Raw genomic sequence first — 20,502 nt, forward strand, 5'->3', positions numbered from 1 at the left:
CGGTTCACTTGGGAGGGAGGGGAGCTGAGAATTTTCACACCTTCATTTGGTTCGGTGGCGTTCACATTCACTTTAGAGACCGGCTCAAACCGCCTGCAAAATGTCACGCAATTACAACAGCTGCTGGTTTGGGGGGGGGGGGGGGGGGGGGGGGGCGCTGTTACCCCAAACAAACCCTGACCAGAGAGGAGGTGAAGAAGAAACACGGCTCATTGATCGCTTCTTATCTCCGGTTCAGAGTTCGGGGGCGATTTCACGTCCCCCAAATGAAACAGTTTTTCCCTGAAGAGACTCTGATCCGGATCAAACAGGAGAACGTGAAAACGCCCTTAGTCTCTATTCAAGCGTCTTGAAAATATTGATATGATTATTTTATTCATCTGCAAAATGACCACAAAAGAATATCATAATGCTCGATTATGACACAAATCACAGGGTAAATTGGGGCTGCAGCAGGTTGATCAATGAAAATAAGGTATTAGTGGAGGAGGAAGAGCGCAGGAGGCTGCTGAGAGGCTGAGCTCTGGATCTGTGGGGAACAGAGGGTCTGGACGCTCGCCTCCGTCCACCATTCACTGTCAGCTTTCATTACAGCTTCCCCCAAGACGGCTGTGTGTGTGTGTGTGTGTGTGTGTGTGTGTGTGTGTGTGTGTGTGTGTGTGTGTGTGTGTGTATACACACGTGCACAACGGTTGGTGGCGTGATGAATGAGAGAGAGTGTGTCAAAACAATCACTCACACATACTGTACATCCAACACACACAGGATGAAGAAGCCAGCATGGGGGTTGGGAAGTGTGTGAGCATGAGCGTGCGTGTTAGGGTACAGTATTTGTGCTGGCATGTCATTCATACTCAAGGCCTCTTGGCTACACAGTCACACACATTCACACGCGCGTCTTGGAGGCATATGTGGAATTGCTCACACACACACACACACACACACACACACACACACACACACACACACACACACACACACACACACACACACACAAAACCAGTTTTGGCTGATATTCCTCTGCAGTCAGGCCTGAGGAGAGCGTCAATCACCGGGCATCCTCGCCGATAGCTGCAGCAGCTTGCTTACTCCTCCCACACACACACACACACACACACACACACACACACACACACACACACACACACACACACACACACACACACACACACACACGCAGTCAGAGGGCATTCCTTTGATGGAGTCGGCTGTTGGCCGGCGGCCCTATAGGAGCTCAGCTGTGTTGCTTACGCATCGCAGCTCTGTTAGGATATCATGTTCCTGTTTGTGGAGTCTGGCTCCAGCTCGCTGCACCGCACACAGATTCATGCTCGCTGCGCCGCCACGCCGTTCACGCCGCTCTCGTCGAGGTGCACGGCCACAAAACGGAGGGAGCACAGAACAGGGAAACCTCTGTACAAGTTGTAGCTGTGCACGATGGCCGATCATCATGAGGACCACACGTGTCGTGCTCATTAGCTACGTTTACACGGACGGGGACGTCTGATCCCAAAGCGCTTCGTATTACCAAACAGAAACCGGCTTCGGGCGATTCATATTTCATAAACTCGACTCATTGCATCTGTTTGTATCAACAGGATGCAGAACATTGCGTTCTGTGGAGATGATTCATTTTCATTTCCAAAAACACATTAAAGAGTCGAGAAAAATATCGAATTTTGCTCAAACTGACACCCTAACCCCTGGAAATGAAGTGGGGAACGTCTTGCACCATGTAGTCTCACTCATATTATCACTGATAGACCTCCTACAATTGCATGTATGGATCAAACTTAATTTGATCGTTATCATTCAATAACAAAGAATGAAAAGTGTCCATGTAGCTGCATCTGCTCATGTTAACCTCTTCATTCACTGCTTCACTTCCTCCCATTCCAGACGAGCATCCTTTTTTAAGAATAAGTTGAATTTTCTGCTCGGCTTTGGCCAGAATAAGTCTCTGCCAAACAATAAGCTAAGCTCAAGCTCATGTGTTGAAATCCGACGTCTGATTCTCTCATTCTCTTTTGTACCTCTTATCTCTCTCGCCTCCTCCTCCTCCTCCTCCTCCTCTTCTTCCTCCTCTCCTCCTCACAGTCCCTTATCTTTGATGAGGTGGACCTGTCGGACGCCAGCGTCGCAGAGTCCAGCACGAAGAATGTCAACAACAGCTTCACGGTGAGTGCCTGAGCTGATTGGATTTGAGGCGTAGTTTGCATGTTCTCCCCGTGCATGTGTGGGTTCTTCTCCCGGTTCTCTGCTTTATGGGTTAGTAGATATATATCATTTCTTTCTTCCTCTTGAATCAAAAACCCCTCCGGTGGGTTCTTCTGGCTTTTGCTCTTATATACTGTATGTCCAATCTGAGTGGGTGTGTCCACCAGTTTTTGCCCAAATCAGTGTGTTAGAGCCTTTCTTACATGTTCAAGTGAAAACATCAAGCTGCCGTTGCCCTCAGTGCCAACTTGGACGTCTCTACTCCCATTGTTAGTGTTTATAGTCTAATGTTCTGTGATGCATGTGTGTGGTTTCATTACAAAACAGACAACAGCACCCACTAGTGGCCCAACATGCGAACCAAATAGTTTTCACCATTTCCTGTAAACGGCCAAATTACACGTTTACATTTGAAACGGGGTCTTGGAGGTAATTCTTGTGACCTCCAAGGAAGAGATTTCGGAAACATCTGGTATAAAGATGTAAAACGTAAAATGCTCATGCTTTGCCTCTGGCCGCCTCCGAGCGGTACCGGCACTCCTTTGTGACGACATGGACACGAACAGGCTCATTTTCACATTCCGCCTGTGCAGCTTTTCATTATTCAAAGAAAAACCGTTGTCATTTGTTTCAAATGAACACGTTTTCACTGGGAAACCCTCCCTTCAGATTCAACAGCTTCCTGCAAGCGTCTCCTCCAGTGCGAATACGCAGCGTTGCATGTCAGTGATTTGGAGATTCTCTAATAACAATAAGAATGACGAAAGTAAGACGGATTGTAAATTATATTCTGCCAAAATATCAGAGGCTGTGTTTTGTAATTGTAACGGCTTTTAATAAGTGCTAGTGTCGGTACTCGGTAGCGACAAGTAGCTAAAGGTTAGTATTTGTACCTGTACTTGTGTTATTGGTGCATCCCCAGTATTTTTATTACACTTGAGCCATAATCATTCCGTTATTGGCACGTGTTGCGTCCCTACATGTGTCACTTCTATATTCACGTGGATAAATATTTGTTACTTTTACTGCTATCGTCTTTTCGACGGTACATTATTATATTAACGTAAAGTATTTCGTAGTAACGAGGGGTGAAAGCGGCTCTTTTGGTCGTGCAGGTTGCAGACTCAAGTGATTCTGTCGGTTCTCATTATACATGAGATGATATTTAAATGCTTTTCCCAGCAGAGCTTGTCACAGCGCACGCTCCCGAGGAAAACAAGTGATGCTGTGAATCCAAGAGTGAATGAGTGGCTTCGTGTGTGTGTGTGTGTGTGTGTGTGTGTGTGTGTGTGTGTGTGTGTGTGTGTGTGTGTGTGTGTGTGTGTGTGTGTGTGTGTGTGTGTGTGTGTGTGTGTGCAGAGGAAACGAGCCTCATGAGCAGAGGATAGAAACAGAAAGTGAATGAGCCAGTAGTGGTTTGTCCTCTCTATAAATGTCTCATGACTCCCCTGGTTGTTGCTATTTATAGAAACGATGAGGAGGAGGAGGAGGAGGAGGCAGGCAGGAGAACAGTGCCTGGAGGAGAGCGCGGAGCTATTTTTAGCACCGCCTTGAAACGCTCCGCCGAATGCCTGGCATGGCTTAACGTCGGTCATATTCATAAATGAGATTACGTGAGGCTGCTGCAGAGCGTGCGGGTGTGTGTGTGTGTGTGTGTGTGTGTGTGTGTGCAATGGGGTACGCTGCTAATGAGTTCAAAAAGGCACAATAAGCATCCCACTAAGCTGATGAGAGGAGAAGAAGCTGCACAGATAAAGGAGGAAGACAAAAATAAAGCATGTTTGACTTGGAATGAGCTCAGGGAAGCTTGAAATGAGGGAAATACTCTGAAAGGTAGAACGGTGGAGGAAATCCTGGAGTGATGTCACGCCGATGCTGACTGCGGTTTTCAGGGGAGGGGGGGGGGTGGGGGTGTTGTAGGGGGCTGAGAGGGGATCGAGCTCTGAGGAGGAGGAGGAGAGGAAGTAGGACCGCGGACACGGAGGACATAAAAAAACCCAAAAGGTAACGTGACGAGTGGCGTTTCACCGACACGCGAATCTTGGTAATGCTCATGAGCCCGACAGGGGGAGACCGGGCTTCATCACAACAGAGAGAGGGGGGGGATGGAAGCCACTGCGGAGGAGATGATGCTGTCCTCCGCTCTGTCTGTCGCGGGGACGAGTGCTCGTGCTGAATATCTCCGTCACAGACCGATTCCTCTCGGCGTCCGGGAGCCCGGCGGTTCGTGCGCCGCTGCAGACACACTCTGCTGATGTTTGTGCCGCACGTGCACGCTCGTGTCGTCTCGTGTGGCACTCAGCAGCCGCAGTCGCCAACGCTTAAATGTCACCAGAATCGGATTATAGACCCGTTTAATGTAACTACCCACAGCTTCATCTGCGATAACAATCCCACATGCCAATCAATGACTAATCAATCACATTGAGGATGCGTGTGTCTGTTTTTCTACGGAATGTTCAGGATAAAAGTGTGCATCTCTTCGTTCACCCGCGACCTCCACTTGGTGGTGTTGTGCGATGGTGCTGCAGACAGGCAGCACCTTGAAGTCCACGTGAGGCAGAGCTGAGCCCGCCCACAACCGTCTCCCGAGCCAAGCTCCGCCTCCGCCGCCGCCAACTCCCATCAGATGTCCTCAAACCGCGCCGAGACTGTGAAGTGAATCTGAATGATGCTCACGCACTTGTGTGTGTGTTTGCGTGCGTGTGTGTGTGTGTGTGTGTGTGTGTGTGTGTGTGTGTGTGTGTGTGTGTGTGCGTGCGTGCGCTGCAGGATTGGCCACATGCTCTGCACGTGTGTAAACGGTGGCCGATGCTCCTCATTATCGGTGAGCGTGACTTTCGTCTGTAAGCAACGACCAATCAGAGCCGCTGGCGGGCGAATGGAGAAATGCATCACTGTTACAGAACTACATCCGACAGTAACTTGTTAGTAATCAATTACTATTACACGGTATTGTTTGCTGCTGTCTTCCATTGAAGCAGCCGCTCATCGTTTGCTGCACTGCCATCTTCATCGTTTTTCTTTTGCTCGTCTGTTGATGTTGCTTTGATCAAAATAGCAACATTACTAAAGTTACTAAAGTTACTAAAGTTACTAAAGTTACTAAAGTTACTAAAGTTTCTTTGCGCTGAAGAAAATTGAAGAGCTGCAGAGCTGCTGTCTCTCTCCATTAGCTTTCAGCACAACAATGTTTTTAAACTGAAAACACGAAAAGTTTGTTGCGTTTTGGAGCCCGGAGCCGCTGAACACAACAACTTTCTGAAAAAGGCTCCCGAGGTGGAACCATTTTCGAAAAACACTCCGACTCCATCGCCATGGAAACGGTGGGAAAATACAACGTTCCTGAAATGCTGCAACTTAGTAAATAGTTCTTCTGCACATGCTCAGCAGATACAGGACAATAAGAACAAGGCTTCCTCCAGAGTGTCATGGCTCCCAGTCCACCTTCTCCTGGGACTTGGTACTTTTATATTTGACAGTCACTATGGATAGCAGTTCAACTTGGTCCTCCAGCAGCGCCACCTCATGGCCTGGCATGCCAACAAAACAAGGCGTTTTTCACTTGAAATTGGTTACTATTACACTAAACTCCTTTTTTTTGTTTGTTACTGAACTAATTATCTTCTCCTGACACCAATTTTGAACGATATCTCATTTTAGCTTCCTGTTCTCTCTTGTCTGCATGTTGGTCGTTAAAGCTGTTCTGCTTCTTCTCGACATCTTTAGTTTTATAAATCAGTTTCTGTTGAGAGCGGGTGTTTCGCTCAAGTACTGAAAATCACCTCATGAGAGTGCAAGCAGTTAAAAACACCCAACTTATTTTAAATGACTTATTTATTCAGATTTTATTTGGACAAAACATGCTGGTGGTCGTGTATTCACGTGGTACCATGTGTAGTAATGAGCTAAAAAATGTATCGTGTATAAAGATATAGTTGTGATATTTAAGACTTTTTAAGACCGCATAACTTGTTGATGAAGTAACTAGTATTTCCTGGTCATTGATTGAACAATCCTATGCGACGCCGTCTCATCTCTGGCTGTGGTTCGTGCCGGTCAGGGAGACGTTTGTTTCTTGCCGTCATCCTTCATTACGAGGGCTCACATGTGATGTGACTGCAGCTGAAGGTCAGTCACCGAGAGAGGCTTTCCAGACCTGAGGGAAGCCTCCAGCCAGTTTAGGAAACAGACATTCCCGTTTCCCCTGGCAACCAGCCTTATCGCTACCCGTCTCCAGGCACACACACACACACACACACACACACACACACACACACACACACACACGCACACACACACACACACACACACACACACACACACACACACACACACACACACACACACACACACACACACACACACACACACACGGATGCAAGCACGCACGCACATGTACAGGGTACACCAGTAGAGAGAAGATGATCCATGTCCAAAGGGATCAATTTGACAACGTGCATGCGAATTCAACCTGCTCTGCGCGCACGCACGCACGCACACACACACACACACACACACACACTAATCCTCGAAGTTCCTGGTGGGAAAATATGCATTGTGATTAACAGCTGAGAAAAACAAATGATAGAGAGAGAGAAGCGAGAGAGTGAGAGAGAAACCAAGCGATAGAGGTAGAAAGAGAGAGACTAAAAGAGACCACCAGTAAAAAAAGAGCAACGGAGAGAGAGAGAGAAATTGAGAGAGGAGGAAGAGAGAGACTGAAAGAGAAAAATAGTGAAAAATAACAACAGAAAGAGAGAGAGGGGTAGAGGTAGAGAGACAGAGCGAGAGAGAGAGAGAGAGAGAGAGAGAGATTTTGTGTTTTTGTCCACTTTGAATAAATTGCCACGGTCTGAGAGTGCTCGCTGCTCCGCCATGTGAAAGCACTCTCACGGAACACTCTCAGTAATTTGGGAGTTGTTGTCTTCACTTAAATAAAAAAAAAAAAAAAAAAGGAGTAATACTAACGTGATTGTCTTCGGTAACGAGCGAGGGCAGAGAGAGGACAGCGACGATGCTCTCCATCTTTCCGCACACACTGGAGGATCCACGGAGATGATTTCTGTTGCTGTTCTCTTTCTCTGTTTGACATTTCGCCGAGCGCATTGATTCCACGACCTGTGACAGATTGATCGCAAGAGTGATTAAAGGGATTGATCAGGGAACTGCGTGGACGCTGAAGCTGCTGCAGAGCACGATGATCTGCTTTACCGCAAAAAATAAACAGCTGACGAATGTGTTGAATAACCTCTGAAGGAATAATCTTAATTAAATACAACTTTATGCACGTGAAGAGCATACTTACGATTCTACAATACATTTTCCGTACTTGTAGGTTAATTGGTAATGTCATTTTACTCATATTTAAATACATTTACATACTCAAAATTGAATTTTTTTTTTTTTTATGCAATTGCCATTTTTGTTTGTTTGCATGATGAATTATTTCAAATATTCATGCAATGAAATTGATAACTTAAACTTTGATAGGACCTCAGTTTGCCAAACTGGTCACATGAATTTCTGAAGCAGAAAAAAACCCAACTAAATATGCAGGATAAACTGCTAAAACAGTTTCTGAAATGTACAAAAGAAAATAATAAAAAATACACTTCATTGATGCAAAATGCTTTTTAAGTCATGTGCACACACACAGATAATTTAACTAATAGCATTGTCAAAGATGGAGTCTTCAAGCCACGAGAATAGTCGCTTCGCCGATCGTTTTTCCAGCGCGATCGAGTTGAACAGGTTCCACCTTTGGAAGCCGTTTTCAGTAACTCTGAGCACCGTTTTTCTGTTTTCACTTGAAATGTGATCGTGTCGACATCCGATAAACGTTACAGCAGCTTTTTTTTTTTTAATTCTTTTTCTTTTTTTTTTAAACTCTCACTGGAACTCTAAATCATCCTCATGGAGCTTGAGACAAGTTATTTGGAAAACCAAGTCTGAATCCACGGATACATTCACGTAGGCTCACTATGTACTCGTGTGATTATGTTGCAGACTCGAGCTGCTCCAGAGTTTGGTCTGTGCGCAACACGAGTCTGTAAAGCAGATGGTTCGCCAGCAACTGTAGCCTTAATGCAGAAAGAACAGCGGAGCTGCAGGCAATCAAGCACACACACACACACACACACACACACACACACACACACACACACACACACACACACACACACACACACACACACACACACACACACACACACACACACACACACACACACACACACACGAGGTGTCGTGGGTGTCTGTCGTGCACCTGCTGTTTACCACACCTTGTTAAAGCCTCGGGTGCTGCTGTTCCCAACAGGCCTGTGATCACACAGATAGAAAGAGAAGGAGGAGGTGGAGAAAGAGGAGGAGGAGGAGGAAGAGTTACATTTGTTTTCCTGCAGAAGTAAATTATTTTTATTTTATTTTTTTATTTTGCCTCGCTGTTGATCGGTTTGGTCGGTGCAAATTGCCTCCTTCCAGGTTTAGGAACTAAACCCATTATTGGCAGAATGGCTGTGATTAAAAGAAGAATAGATTTTCACAGCAGCAGCTGGATGTACGATGATTCAGATTACGGTGAAGAGTCCATCTGAAATCTATAGTCACAAGATTATGAAGCGGTGGGTGGGAGGTTCAGGAAAAAGACAGTCTCATTGAAAAAGACTTAAACTTAATGTAACCTCGCTCAACTTCCATCCTACAACATGTAAACGCTCTTTTTTTCCCCCCCTGTGGAGTTTGCATGTTCTTCCTTGGTATGTGTGGGTCCATTGTTCAGTGAATCGGATCATTTTCAAGTCGGATAAATTAGTATCGAAAGAGAACAGATGTGTTGATTTGTGCGTGGGAGATCTGCGTGCGTCTGTCTCTGTCTCTCCGGGATCGTTTTCCCAGTTGAAGTGAAAAATCAGGGTCATGTTTATTTCTGAGTGCGATACCGTCTCATGTGCGTTTTCAGCCTCGCTCTTCTCGACAGTGTCGAGCAGCGACGACGAGAAAGAGACGGAGAGAAAGAGGAGAGGGGCGGGGGGCATTAATAAGTGATGGGGTGTTGACAGGGCGCTGTAAGTCTGCGGGGTTATCTACAGGGACTGTCCTTTTAAACACACATGCAGGGGACAGAGGGGAGGGGTGGAGGGGCCGGAGGGGTGGAGGAGGCTCTTAGCCTTCACCGAGGCGCTTCGCCTGTCAGCACATATCTGCCTCAAAGCTGCATGAAGGGGAAAAAGAGAAAGAGAAGGTTGGGATGAAGGAAAACTCAAGAAGGTGTGAGTGAGCTGGAGTTAATGAGAGAGAGAGAGAGAGAGAGAGAGAGAGCGAGAGAGAGCGAGGGATGGGAGGGGGCTTCTCGTCCTTTCCCTCCCTTAAAGACAGAAACAGTCGCTCTCTCCTCTCAGTGGCACCGCAGGCTGACGAGAAGCGAACGCTGGAAACACTTACCCCCCCCACCTCCTCCTCCTCCTCTCTCTCCTGCTCTGCCTCTGTTTGCCCCTCGTCTGTCATCCCCCGCATTCTCACCTCCCGCCTCCCGTCTCCCGCCAGGTGATCACTCCGTTCCGCCGGCTCATCCTCTGTGCCGAGAACAGGAAAGAGATGGAAGACTGGATCAGCTCGCTGAAGTCCGTCCAGTCCCGGGAGCATTACGAGGTAAGGGGACAGAATTCCTCAAATTTGTACTGACTGGGAAACGTAGAAATCAGAGAGTGTGTGTGTGTGTGTGTGTGTGTGTGTGTGTGTGTGTGTGTGTGTGTGTGTGTGTGTGTGTGTGTGTGTGTGTGTGTGTGTGTGTGTGTGCGTGCGTGCGTGCGTGCGTGCGTGCGTGCGTGCGTGCGTGCGTGCGTGCGTGCGTGCGGCAGGGAGACGGGGGAAGATATCCAGCACTCCATTAAGAGATAGTGCCGCAGCAACAATAGATCCCAGATTAGGCGTATCCTCTTTTGGAGATGCTCTCGCTCTAAAGCCGCCTGCTCGGTTTGCGCGAGTGCTAAAGTGTCGCACACCGTCCATCGCTGAAGGCAGACGGGCATTCCCAGAAGTTTGGAGCCCGAAAAAAGAGAAAGGCTCAGACCCACATGTGCCGAGAACAGTCGCTCACAACTCCACAGCTGGAGTGAAGCAAACGGCTTCGTCTCCGAGCCTGCACGCTTCCTTGTTGTCGATCATTATCTTGAAAAATGCTCCAAGTTCTCCCTCCGTCAGCAGGAAGTGTTTGAGGACTGTAAATCTGGGCTTTGTGCTGACCGCCACAGGTTTTTCTTGGAGGAAGAACGAGGAAGCAGCGCTGCATTGAAACGGCTTTGATTTGAGAGGGAAATCTTATATAAGACCCCATCCCTCACCCCCTTTTTCTGCACCGCAGTGCAGCAGCAACCCCACAGTGTGTCACAACAGCAACAACAACAACAACAACAACAACAACAGTAACAACAACAACATCAACACACTCACAGGCACAGTGTCAGGACAGCAACACAATGTTATTTATTTAAAGGCTCCTTTTCCTTCTCCGCGCAAAGAATCCAACCGTCCCAGTTTTGCAGGCACCTGCTCCAAATTCTCCCTACGAAACTCAAACGGCGTCCGCCGACATGCAGACGCAACGCCCACACCGGTACAGTACGCTGTCCTAATGAGCTCCACAGTGGGCTCGCTCGGTAGTTGGGTGCGTTTGGGAGCGTACAGGCTCGGCAATCAGGTGGAGCTCTTTGGAAATCAAGAGTGGCACCGACTTTCACAAAGTGGGTGACCACCCCCCCCCCCCCCCCCCATGGAGTCCTGAAGCACGTCCTGCAGGGTTTTCCTTTACCCAGTTTGCTCTAAGGAATCGCAAGAGAGCAATAAACCTGAAGGGGAAGTGGCGTATTATTATAATCCGGGAGTCGCGATTCAACAGATTGAGTGACGTGAGCATGGAAATGGTGGCGAATTCGATATTTCGGTCTGAAACACAGGGCTTCCGTCGATACAGCGTTGTACATTTTGTTGTCATGATGATGTATTGTCTCGTACCCAGTGCTGCCAACCTATTTTAACCTCTCCTTTGCCAGACTGCACAGTTTAATGTGGAACATTTCTCAGGGATGCACAACTGGTACGCCTGCTCCCATGCACGGCCCACCTTTTGCAACGTCTGTAAAGACAGCTTGTCTGGGGTCACCTCCCACGGCCTCTCCTGCGAAGGTAAGCAACGCACGCAACGCCGCACTCAGAGGCTATTTAAAGCCCAACAATGAACGCTAATTGTGGTTGATTTCACTCCAGTATATTTACCATGAAGTTGCTATTGTAAGCTGTGTGAGTCACACTATTTTAGCAACAAAAGCACAAACAGTGCAATCTGAAGTGAAGAGGAATGGACCGCGCGAAGGTGTGAGCGTATTGACTGACGGCGCAGTTGAAACTTGATCTCATGCGTGTCGGCACTGGTCATGTTTGGTGTGATTGAGGGCCCGTTGACATGGCAACGTTTTCAAGGAAAAACGCAAAACTTTTGTTTAGTTATGGGTGTCTGTTAACATGGCAACGGTGCCCGGGAGTCACCGAAAATGCAGCCTTTCGAAAGCAGCTCTCAAGGTGGAACTTTTTGAAAACACCGTGACTCCGTCGACATGGAAAGGGGCGAAAACACAACCCTCTGGAAACGCTCAGTCTCTGCGTGGAGGTGGCTGAAACGCTGCGACTGCACATGCACACCATGTCATGTTCTGCACATGCTCAGTGTATGGCCAATAACAACGTGCCATGACTCCCAGTCTATATTCACCTGGTGAAAAAGAAAAAGCCTCGCGGTCACAGTGGAGAAATGGGAAGCGTTGTTGCCATCATCTTAACAATATTCGTTAATTTTCCTACATAGATCTAAGCTTGTCCTGGGATAGCCACACTTGCAATACCACTTTGTACCACTAGATGGTGTATCGCATTACCATCTAAAAGTCAGATCCGAAGCTCAAACAAGGACAGCCACTCTATATGTAACAAGGTCAACAATCGTGACTTTTAAAACTTTGACATCCACTGTACCATATCCATCGATCAAGTGTCTCTGTGTGTCCGGAGAAACAGACGCACTGACATTAACGTGCTTAATGCAACCGGCTCTGAGCAAGAAACAAGAGCGAGCTGTAAATATAGCATGAGTATTTCTTCGGAAGATGTACGGACAGATGGGGATTGCTCTCGCCTTCTTCTCCAGCACTCAGACGAGGCACTTAGAGGACTCATGAATAATGCCTGTACTCTCGGGAACCTGTTTTCCAGTCACCCCACCCTCGCTCATACACAATCATGTCATTAGGCAGTCCACACAGATATACTACAAACTAAGTCAAAGTCATATCCGGGAGCAACAATCGATGTCTCAATCTTGTCCACCGCTAAACGCTGTTAGAGGGCATTAGCAGAACATTAAGAGAATATCAGAGGACATGATACGGCTGGCTGTTAATGGCCGAGCCTATAGCCGGAGCGTTCGCCAGTCAGACTGAAAGAAAACACGGTGTGTCTCGGACTGCGAGCGTCTCTGCTCGCAGGGTGAAATTGAGACGGAAAGACAGAAGAGTTGTCTGTCTGTGCGGCCTAGGTAGCACAAATCAATCCCTACTGACTGTCCTCTGCAGAAAATCGAAGAGAAATTTAAGCTGTGCTGATTGCTGTAAAACCGCTCGGTTGGCTTCCCTCGGAGCTTAATAGAGACCCTCTGCTTATTTTCGTCCCCTGGCTCTCTGCTGTTTGTCTGTGCAGCAAATCATCCGTCAGACATTGTTAGAGGAGCCAGAGTAAAACAGAACATCAGCAGACGCACCGATTGTTCTCCAGTATCTTTTTACAACTAATTCTGAAACAGTGGACGTCCAGAAGAGGGTAAATGGTGTTTATTCACTTATATGGTGCATCTTTTCACTGCTTCAGTCTTGAAGCACTTTACACTGTCAGTCACACTCGTCCATTCACACTCCGAGGCGATCGACCTCCATTGGGAGCAACAGGGGTTCCGCCCAGAGGCGCTTCCACAGATTGAAAAGATGGGAGGATTCACTCATTAAGTTCAGATGAAGTTACATCAGTTAGTGGAAGGAAGATGCTCCATGATCTGGAGATTAGTGGGACGAAGATGCTCTGTATTTTGGATGTTAGAGGAAGATGCTCTATAATATGGATGTTAGTGGGAGGAAGATGCTCTATAATCTGGATGTTAGTGGAAGGAAGATGCTCCATGATCTGGAGATTAGTGGGACGAAGATGCTCTGTATTTTGGATGTTAGAGGAAGATGCTCTATAATCTGGATGTTAGTGGGAGGAAGATGCTCTATAATATGGATGCTAGAGGAAGATGCTCTATAATATGGATGTTAGTGGGAGGAAGATGCTTTATAATCTGGATGCTGGAGGAAGATGCTCTATAATGTGAATGTTAGTGGGAGGAAGATGCTTTATAATCTGGATGCTGGAGGAAGATGCTCTATAATGTGAATGTTAGTGGGAGGAAGATGCTTTATAATCTGGATGCTGGAGGAAGATGCTCTATAATGTGAATGTTAGTGGGAGGAAGATGCTCTACTAATATGGATGTTAGAGGGAGATGCTCTATAATCTTGATGTTAGTGGAGGAAGATGCTCTACAATCTGGACGTTAGCTCACTTAAAACTAAAAAAGTCGTGTTAATTTCATAATCGTCATCAGTTATCAGCATGTTCCTACCAAAAATAGTGGTGTTTCAGAAACCCGATGACGCGTCATTCCCAACACTTGATGCCACACAGATGATTCAGTGTCTCTCTCTCTCTCTCTCTCTCTCTCTCTCTCTCTCTCTCTCTCTCTCTCTCTCTCTCTCTCCCTCTCTCTCTCTCCATCTCTCTACATCTGTCTCCTTTGCCTCCTGCTTTGAATACGAGAGGGCATCATTGTCAGGGATAATGAGCCTTGAGTGGAGAGGCTCTCACCGCCTTCACACGTACACAGCGCACATGTTCGCGCACATACATGGGCCGAGACCCGCACGCACGCCGTCACAGGGGAACATTAGCAAAATTAGAACGGGAGGATATGCAGATGGTGCTCATTATGATCTCCTTGCCTGTCGCTGACTCTTTGTACCAGCCTAAATTAAGCAAAAAAAAAAAAAAATGGTGTCACTTCGCCTCTGTTCTTTCACAAACGAGGTGCAGAAATATGCCGTTATTCTCAAGATCCCATCACACTTTACCCTCCCGCGAACGGGAAAATTAAGACGTGAGCAATTCTAAATAGCAGCCTGGGTCATTGCTGATGTAATCCTCCAAACATACGGAGATAGACGGTCTTGGTGGTGAGGCCTTCACGCCAGCGCCCCACTAGCTCTTTTTATTTCCGTTTACTTCAAGCTGAGTTTGATGGTTGATACCCAGAGTCGTGCTGGCTCTGCTGCTACTTGGACTGCAATGACAAATTAAGCATCGATATGAGCTAACGGCTATCATGCTGGCGATGCTAACTCAGTTCCACAAACAAATGGCGTTGGCGAAGGTCTGCGCCCTGCCGAGTGACGTAGTAGGTTACTTAAGTGTTTGGAAATCACATTGCTAAACTCAACTTTGTGGTGCGAAGCATACTCACCTGATAGCGTGCAGCTCAAACACGAAGGGGCGCTCGGACCCTCGGCACGGAACCTCTTGATTTATCAGGCAATCAGCCATGATGAATGTTTCCAACTCTTTTTCATCAGCGGCGCTTCACTGGCGTTAACCAATCGGGGGGCCGAGCGCCACGTTAACCACCTGTGGCTTCGGAGACAATGTGGGTGGCCCGCTTTGTCCTCGTGCGCCCGCTCAGTTGCTAAGGGTTACAGCCGATTACATTAAGCCGGGTTTGACTTTCACCTGCCGACAAAGTGATGCCGCGGAAACATGCAGGGAATCTGAATCGCGAGTGGAATGTTCACACAGAACTCCAGACGGAGCAGCAGGTAGATTTGAATGTAAATCTGTTTCCGCATAAATATGCAAATGAGGGACGTTTCTTTTTTTGGAGAGAGGTTAGTAATTACGCCTGCTGACATCTAATTAGCGCTTGATTTATTACATCTGTGTACTTTTCCCGGGTGTGTCCGTTGCTGAATCATGCATCACTGTCCGCTATTCTTAGCGTGCGGAAACAGACGAGGCTTCGTGCACAATAAAGTGTAAAGTCTTAGTAATTAATGGCTTCTTTTTTTTTTTTTTTTTTAATTGTCCGCACACAGGCGCCACCGCAAGTGAAAATGCATCGTTCTGACTTCCCGTTTCATTTGCGTTTCCACGGCAATGTTTCCAGAAAGTGTTGTTTTCGCCCATTTACACGGGAATGGAGTCCGAGCGTTTAGAAACGTTGTTGTGTCAGAGGTTCCGGGTGAACGACTTCTAAAAGTTTTCAAAAAATGCAAAACTGTTCTCCAGATCCGAGAGCGTCTTCTACTGTTCAGAATCGTTGCTGCATGTGCTTCTTGTGAAGTTTATTTCACCTTTCGAGAAATAAAACTGTGACATAATAATAATAATAATTTTAAGAAATAGCGAGAGGGTATTGTTGTATTTTGTCCTCATACGAATCAAATGTTTCTCACTAGATGTCATAGAAATATTGATTTTGTTCTTCTTCTTTTTTTTTTTTCAGTGTGCAAATTCAAAGCCCACAAACGCTGCGCCGTCAGAGCCACTAACAACTGTAAATGGACCACGCTGGCCTCCATAGGGAAGGACATCATCGAGGATGAGGACGGGGTGAGTTCATGGATTCATTCCTTCATGAAAGGTCCCGTTTACACGATGCAGTTTCAAGTGACAACGCATCGTTTGGGTTTCAGGAAAGTTTTGCGTTTACGCTGCAACGTTTTGAAAACAAATGTCTCGGCAGAAGCAGCGGAAACACTGAAAGTGATGTAGTTAGCGTATCCATCTGCTCACACATGTGCAGAGGAGGTATTTTTTCAAAAAAGTTGCGTTTTCCCCGTTCCCACAGACGCAAGAGGAGGAGCAATGTCAAAAAGTTATGTTTTGTCCCGTTTCCACTGAAATTGAGCCGAGGCGTTCTCAAGAAGTTGAGTTTTTCCCCGTTTCCACGGATACGGAGCGTTTTCAAAAAGTGGCATTTTTGCGTTTTCTCCCATTTTCCACAGATACTAAGTCATGGCGTTTTCGAAAAGTTGCATTTCCACAGACACGGATTTGTAGCAATCTCAAAAAGTTGCGTTTTCTTCTGTTTCCACGGAGACGTAGCATTCTCAGAAAGTAGCATTTTGTCTCGTTTCCACGGAGACGGATTTGTAGCAATCTCAAAAAGTTGCGTTTTCTCCTGTTTCCACGGAGATGGATTTGGGGCGTTTTCAAAAAACCTTGGGATATACTTTCAAAAAGTTGTGTTTTCAGTCGCCCCGAGTGTCAACGTTGTGTAAAACTGACCCCAGAAACGCTGCGAAAGTTTTCCATTTTCACATAAACGTTCACATCCTGCAACACAAGTGAAGAATAAGAAAGCACAGAAACATTAAAATCGTTTATTAGGTCATCCCACGACCCGGTTTTACCCACGTTTGACACGTTTGTGTGTGTGTGTGCGTGTGTGTGTGTGTGTGTGTGCTCTCCAGATCGCGATGCCTCACCAATGGTTGGAGGGCAACCTGCCGGTCAGTGCCAAGTGTGCCGTGTGCGATAAGACGTGCGGCAGCGTCCTGAGGCTGCAGGACTGGCGCTGCCTGTGGTGCAAAGCTATGGTAAGACTCCCGCCGCCTGTGCACAGTCTCAAAATTCTGCACATTCAACAGGATGCACGGGGCTATTTGTCTGAGTTAGGCTTTGCAAAACATGCAGTTGTGGATTATATTTCATGGATTGTTCCGCAATGAGAAATCACGCCAAGAATGTAAAGTTTCATCATCAAAATCAAACCTTTTAGCGATTCGCCTGATTACTGAGTCATATTTCGGGCACCATAAACGCAGAGCAAAGGTTTTCCCGACGTTCACCGAATGCGAGAAGATGAGATGTATTTGCACAAGATGCACTCACACTCAGCATGCAAACATGTCATCTGTCAGTGGAAATGACAGGATTTCCCCAACAGTGACTCAGCATTTGTTGTCGTACAAGCACGGTGGCGTTTCGTGTGGCCGACTGCTCACTGTCTTGGGTGATTCCGATTTTTATTCCTCTTTTCGCATTTTGTCCTCACAAGTGTGGATAATGGTGATGGGTTCAGTTTCACTTTAGACAACACAAATGATATTTAAAGCAATAAACAACCAACTTCCTCCAAACATTAAAAAAAAAACTGATGGTTGTTCTAACTGGAGACCCAATTCAAAAAGTGGTTCAAAAATATGTTTTTTACAAAGTACAAGGAGGAGGACGGGTTGTAGACACTGGTGTAAGAGTATAATAAAAAATAAAAAAACATTTTTATATGGTGTTTTTACAAATTTTCTTGGATATATATATCCAAGAAAATTTGTAAATATATATATATGTTTACATGACAGCGGTGCTCGAAGTCACTGAAAATGTGAATTTTTCAAGCCCATTGTTCTCTATGTGTGTGTGGTTTTATTCCATAAAAAACAAACAGCATCCACTAGTGGCCAAAAATGGTAATGCATTATTTTGTGCCTTTTGCACGAAAGCAGAAACATTTTTTCATAGGGTTTCAACAATTACTACATAAAGTGTTGACAATCTCAAAATAAAGCCAATTTTAAAGAAACCTGTTTCAAAATAAAGTGAAATGCTCAAAAAAACCTTCTCCTATCGCTGTTGCATTATGGGTGTTTTTACAAACTCACCCTGACAGCATGGGATTGAGGCTAATGCTAGTTTGCTATCTGTCATGGCAGATATCACCGATATAAACTGTTTTAACCAAATTCTTGTGGGTTTTGTTGTTGGTTTTTCTTAGGTGCACACAGCCTGTATGGACCTGTATCCTCGCAAGTGTCCTCTCGGCCAATGCAAAGTCTCCATCATTCCCCCGACGGCGCTGAACAGCATCGACTCAGACGGTAGGCGACACACTCGGAATCACCTGCGGGGGGCAGAGTTCAATGTCTGTGAGCAATCTTTCCATTTCTGTGGCGGCGTGGTGGCGACCTGTTGGGACGACTCCTCCTGAAACCGTTCAAGCACACACTAAATGTCCCTGTTTTCTCGCCGCCCACCCCTCTTGTTAACTTGCTGGAGCATGAAAACAGCAGCGAGAGACGGGTGACGTGTTCCTGCAGCCCCCGGTCCAGAACTCAGACCTCAGTTTCAGACCAAACACAACGCTTCAGGAGAACCAACCCAAAACGCACCGGTGTTTTTAAAATGATAATTAAATTCATGATTTTTTTTATAAAATACATTTTTTTTCGTCAACCCTCTGCAGTACTCCCGCCAACAGGTCTGAGCAGTAATACTCCCGCAGAGCGTGAAAGGTGTTAATCAAGTGTGAAGGCCGAGACGTTTGTTCCAGGAAGTTTAAAAATAGCCCCACCTGACAGGTTGACACACGCCCCGCTAAAAATAGACCTGTGTGTGTGTGTGTGTGTGTGTGTGTGTGTGTGTGTGTGTGTGTGTGTGTGTGTGTGTGTGTGTGTGTGTGTGTGTGTGTGTGTGTGTGTGTGTTATGTGATTGTTTGTATGGGTGTGTTTGTGTACATGAGTTTCTCATGTGAGTGTGTGAGCGTGTGTGTGTGTGTGTGTGTGTGTGTGTGTGTGTGTGTGTGTGTGTGTGTGTGTGATTAGCACCTGAGAGACAGATTCAGAAAAGCATGCGTGATAGGATTAATGCTGCTGGAGCCAGTCTCTCTCTCTCTCTCACACACACACTCACACACACACACACACACACACACACACACACACACACACACACACACACACACACACACACACACACACACACACACACACACACAAAAGCATGCGCTAATTAGTGATAGATGAAAATAGAAAAAAGAAGAATGGAGCATCAATAAATATGAATGATGTGGATGTTAAAATAAAAACGTACAAAATGACGAATGGAGGAAGAGAAAGGAAAAACACTGTTCTTTGTCTTCCTCCGTCGGTTTGCATCGTCTCACATGCAGGATCCCCCTCCGCCTAAACACATGCAGAGATGGGTGGGGGGTGGGGGGTGGTGGAGCACGTGCCAGAGCATCGTGACTGCCTCCCCTCCTCTCCTCACACTCCCTCCTTCTTCTCTCCTTCCTCCCTCCTTCCTCCCCTTCCTCTCATTCCTCTCCTCACACTCCCTCCTTCCTCCGTCTCCATCCTTCTCTTGACAAGATTCTGGAGAGAGGAGCAGTGTGTGTGTGTGTGTGTGTGCGTGTGCGTGTGCGTGTGCGTGTGTGTGTGTCAAATTAAGCTGTAAACACAGCAACTTGCTGCATTACATCCTTAGTATTGCAGCACTCGTGTATCTATGTGCATATGTGTTGCTTTAAGACAAAGAAACTGATCCTGGAGCACGCACACACACACACACACACACACACACACACACACACACACACACACACACACACACACACACACACACACACACACACACACACACTGTAACCCCATGACTTTTGATCATAAATCATTAGTAAATTTCTAACATAATCTCCTAATATTATATGTATTTATCCAGTAAGAACAACAGGACATTCCAACTGTTTTAGAAACATTTTTAAAGCTGTAAATCATTAAGAACTTGTCATTATGGTCGGTTCTGCCACTTTCCAACAATTTCATTTGCTCCCTTATATACCAAGATTATTCCCTAAATCCTAATAAATCAGTTTTCAGTTTCTCGGGTTAGTTTGCTGTAAATGTGACTCTGTGGAGTCGGCCTGTGTACGAGCGAGCTGCCCTGATTGAGCCGTGCGCTCCGCCTGGCTTCTCCGCAGGCTTCTGGAAGGCCACCTGTCCGCCCTCGTGTGCCAGTCCTCTCCTGGTCTTCGTCAACTCCAAGAGCGGCGACAACCAGGGCGTGAAGTTCCTGCGGCGCTTCAAGCAGCTCCTGAACCCGGCTCAAGTCTTCGACCTGGTCAACGGAGGGCCGCACCTCGGGTGAGGAGAGCGGCTTCAAATGGCTTCGGCGGGGGGGGGGTTAAGTGACGGGAAGCAAAACGTCGAAACGGACAGTCAAATGTAAATTTGAGCAATTTCAGATTTTCCTGTTGCCGTGGGGCCAGATACTGATAAAGTCCAAAATGTCGTCCATGGCAGTCACACATTCACATATTTATAGAATAACCCAGGCGTGCTCAAAGGCCACATACAGTCCATTTTCATCTGGACCAG

General features: G+C 46.6%; 1 protein-coding gene across 1 annotated transcript in view; it reads left to right on the plus strand.

The window, feature by feature from the left end:
* dgkh (diacylglycerol kinase, eta) overlaps positions 1-20,502 on the plus strand; it is a 60,165-nt gene that overhangs the window by 19,588 nt on the left and 20,075 nt on the right. Inside the window, exons 3-9 of the mRNA XM_080478936.1 lie at positions 2,098-2,178; positions 9,763-9,867; positions 11,268-11,400; positions 15,851-15,957; positions 16,821-16,946; positions 18,125-18,227; positions 20,106-20,268. Coding sequence (XP_080335062.1) covers positions 2,098-2,178; positions 9,763-9,867; positions 11,268-11,400; positions 15,851-15,957; positions 16,821-16,946; positions 18,125-18,227; positions 20,106-20,268 — 818 coding nt within the window. The remainder of the gene's footprint in view (positions 1-2,097; positions 2,179-9,762; positions 9,868-11,267; positions 11,401-15,850; positions 15,958-16,820; positions 16,947-18,124; positions 18,228-20,105; positions 20,269-20,502) is intronic.

Source organism: Lipophrys pholis (assembly GCF_963383615.2).
Source record: "Lipophrys pholis genome assembly, chromosome: 13".
NCBI classification, from domain to species: Eukaryota; Metazoa; Chordata; class Actinopteri; order Blenniiformes; family Blenniidae; genus Lipophrys; species Lipophrys pholis.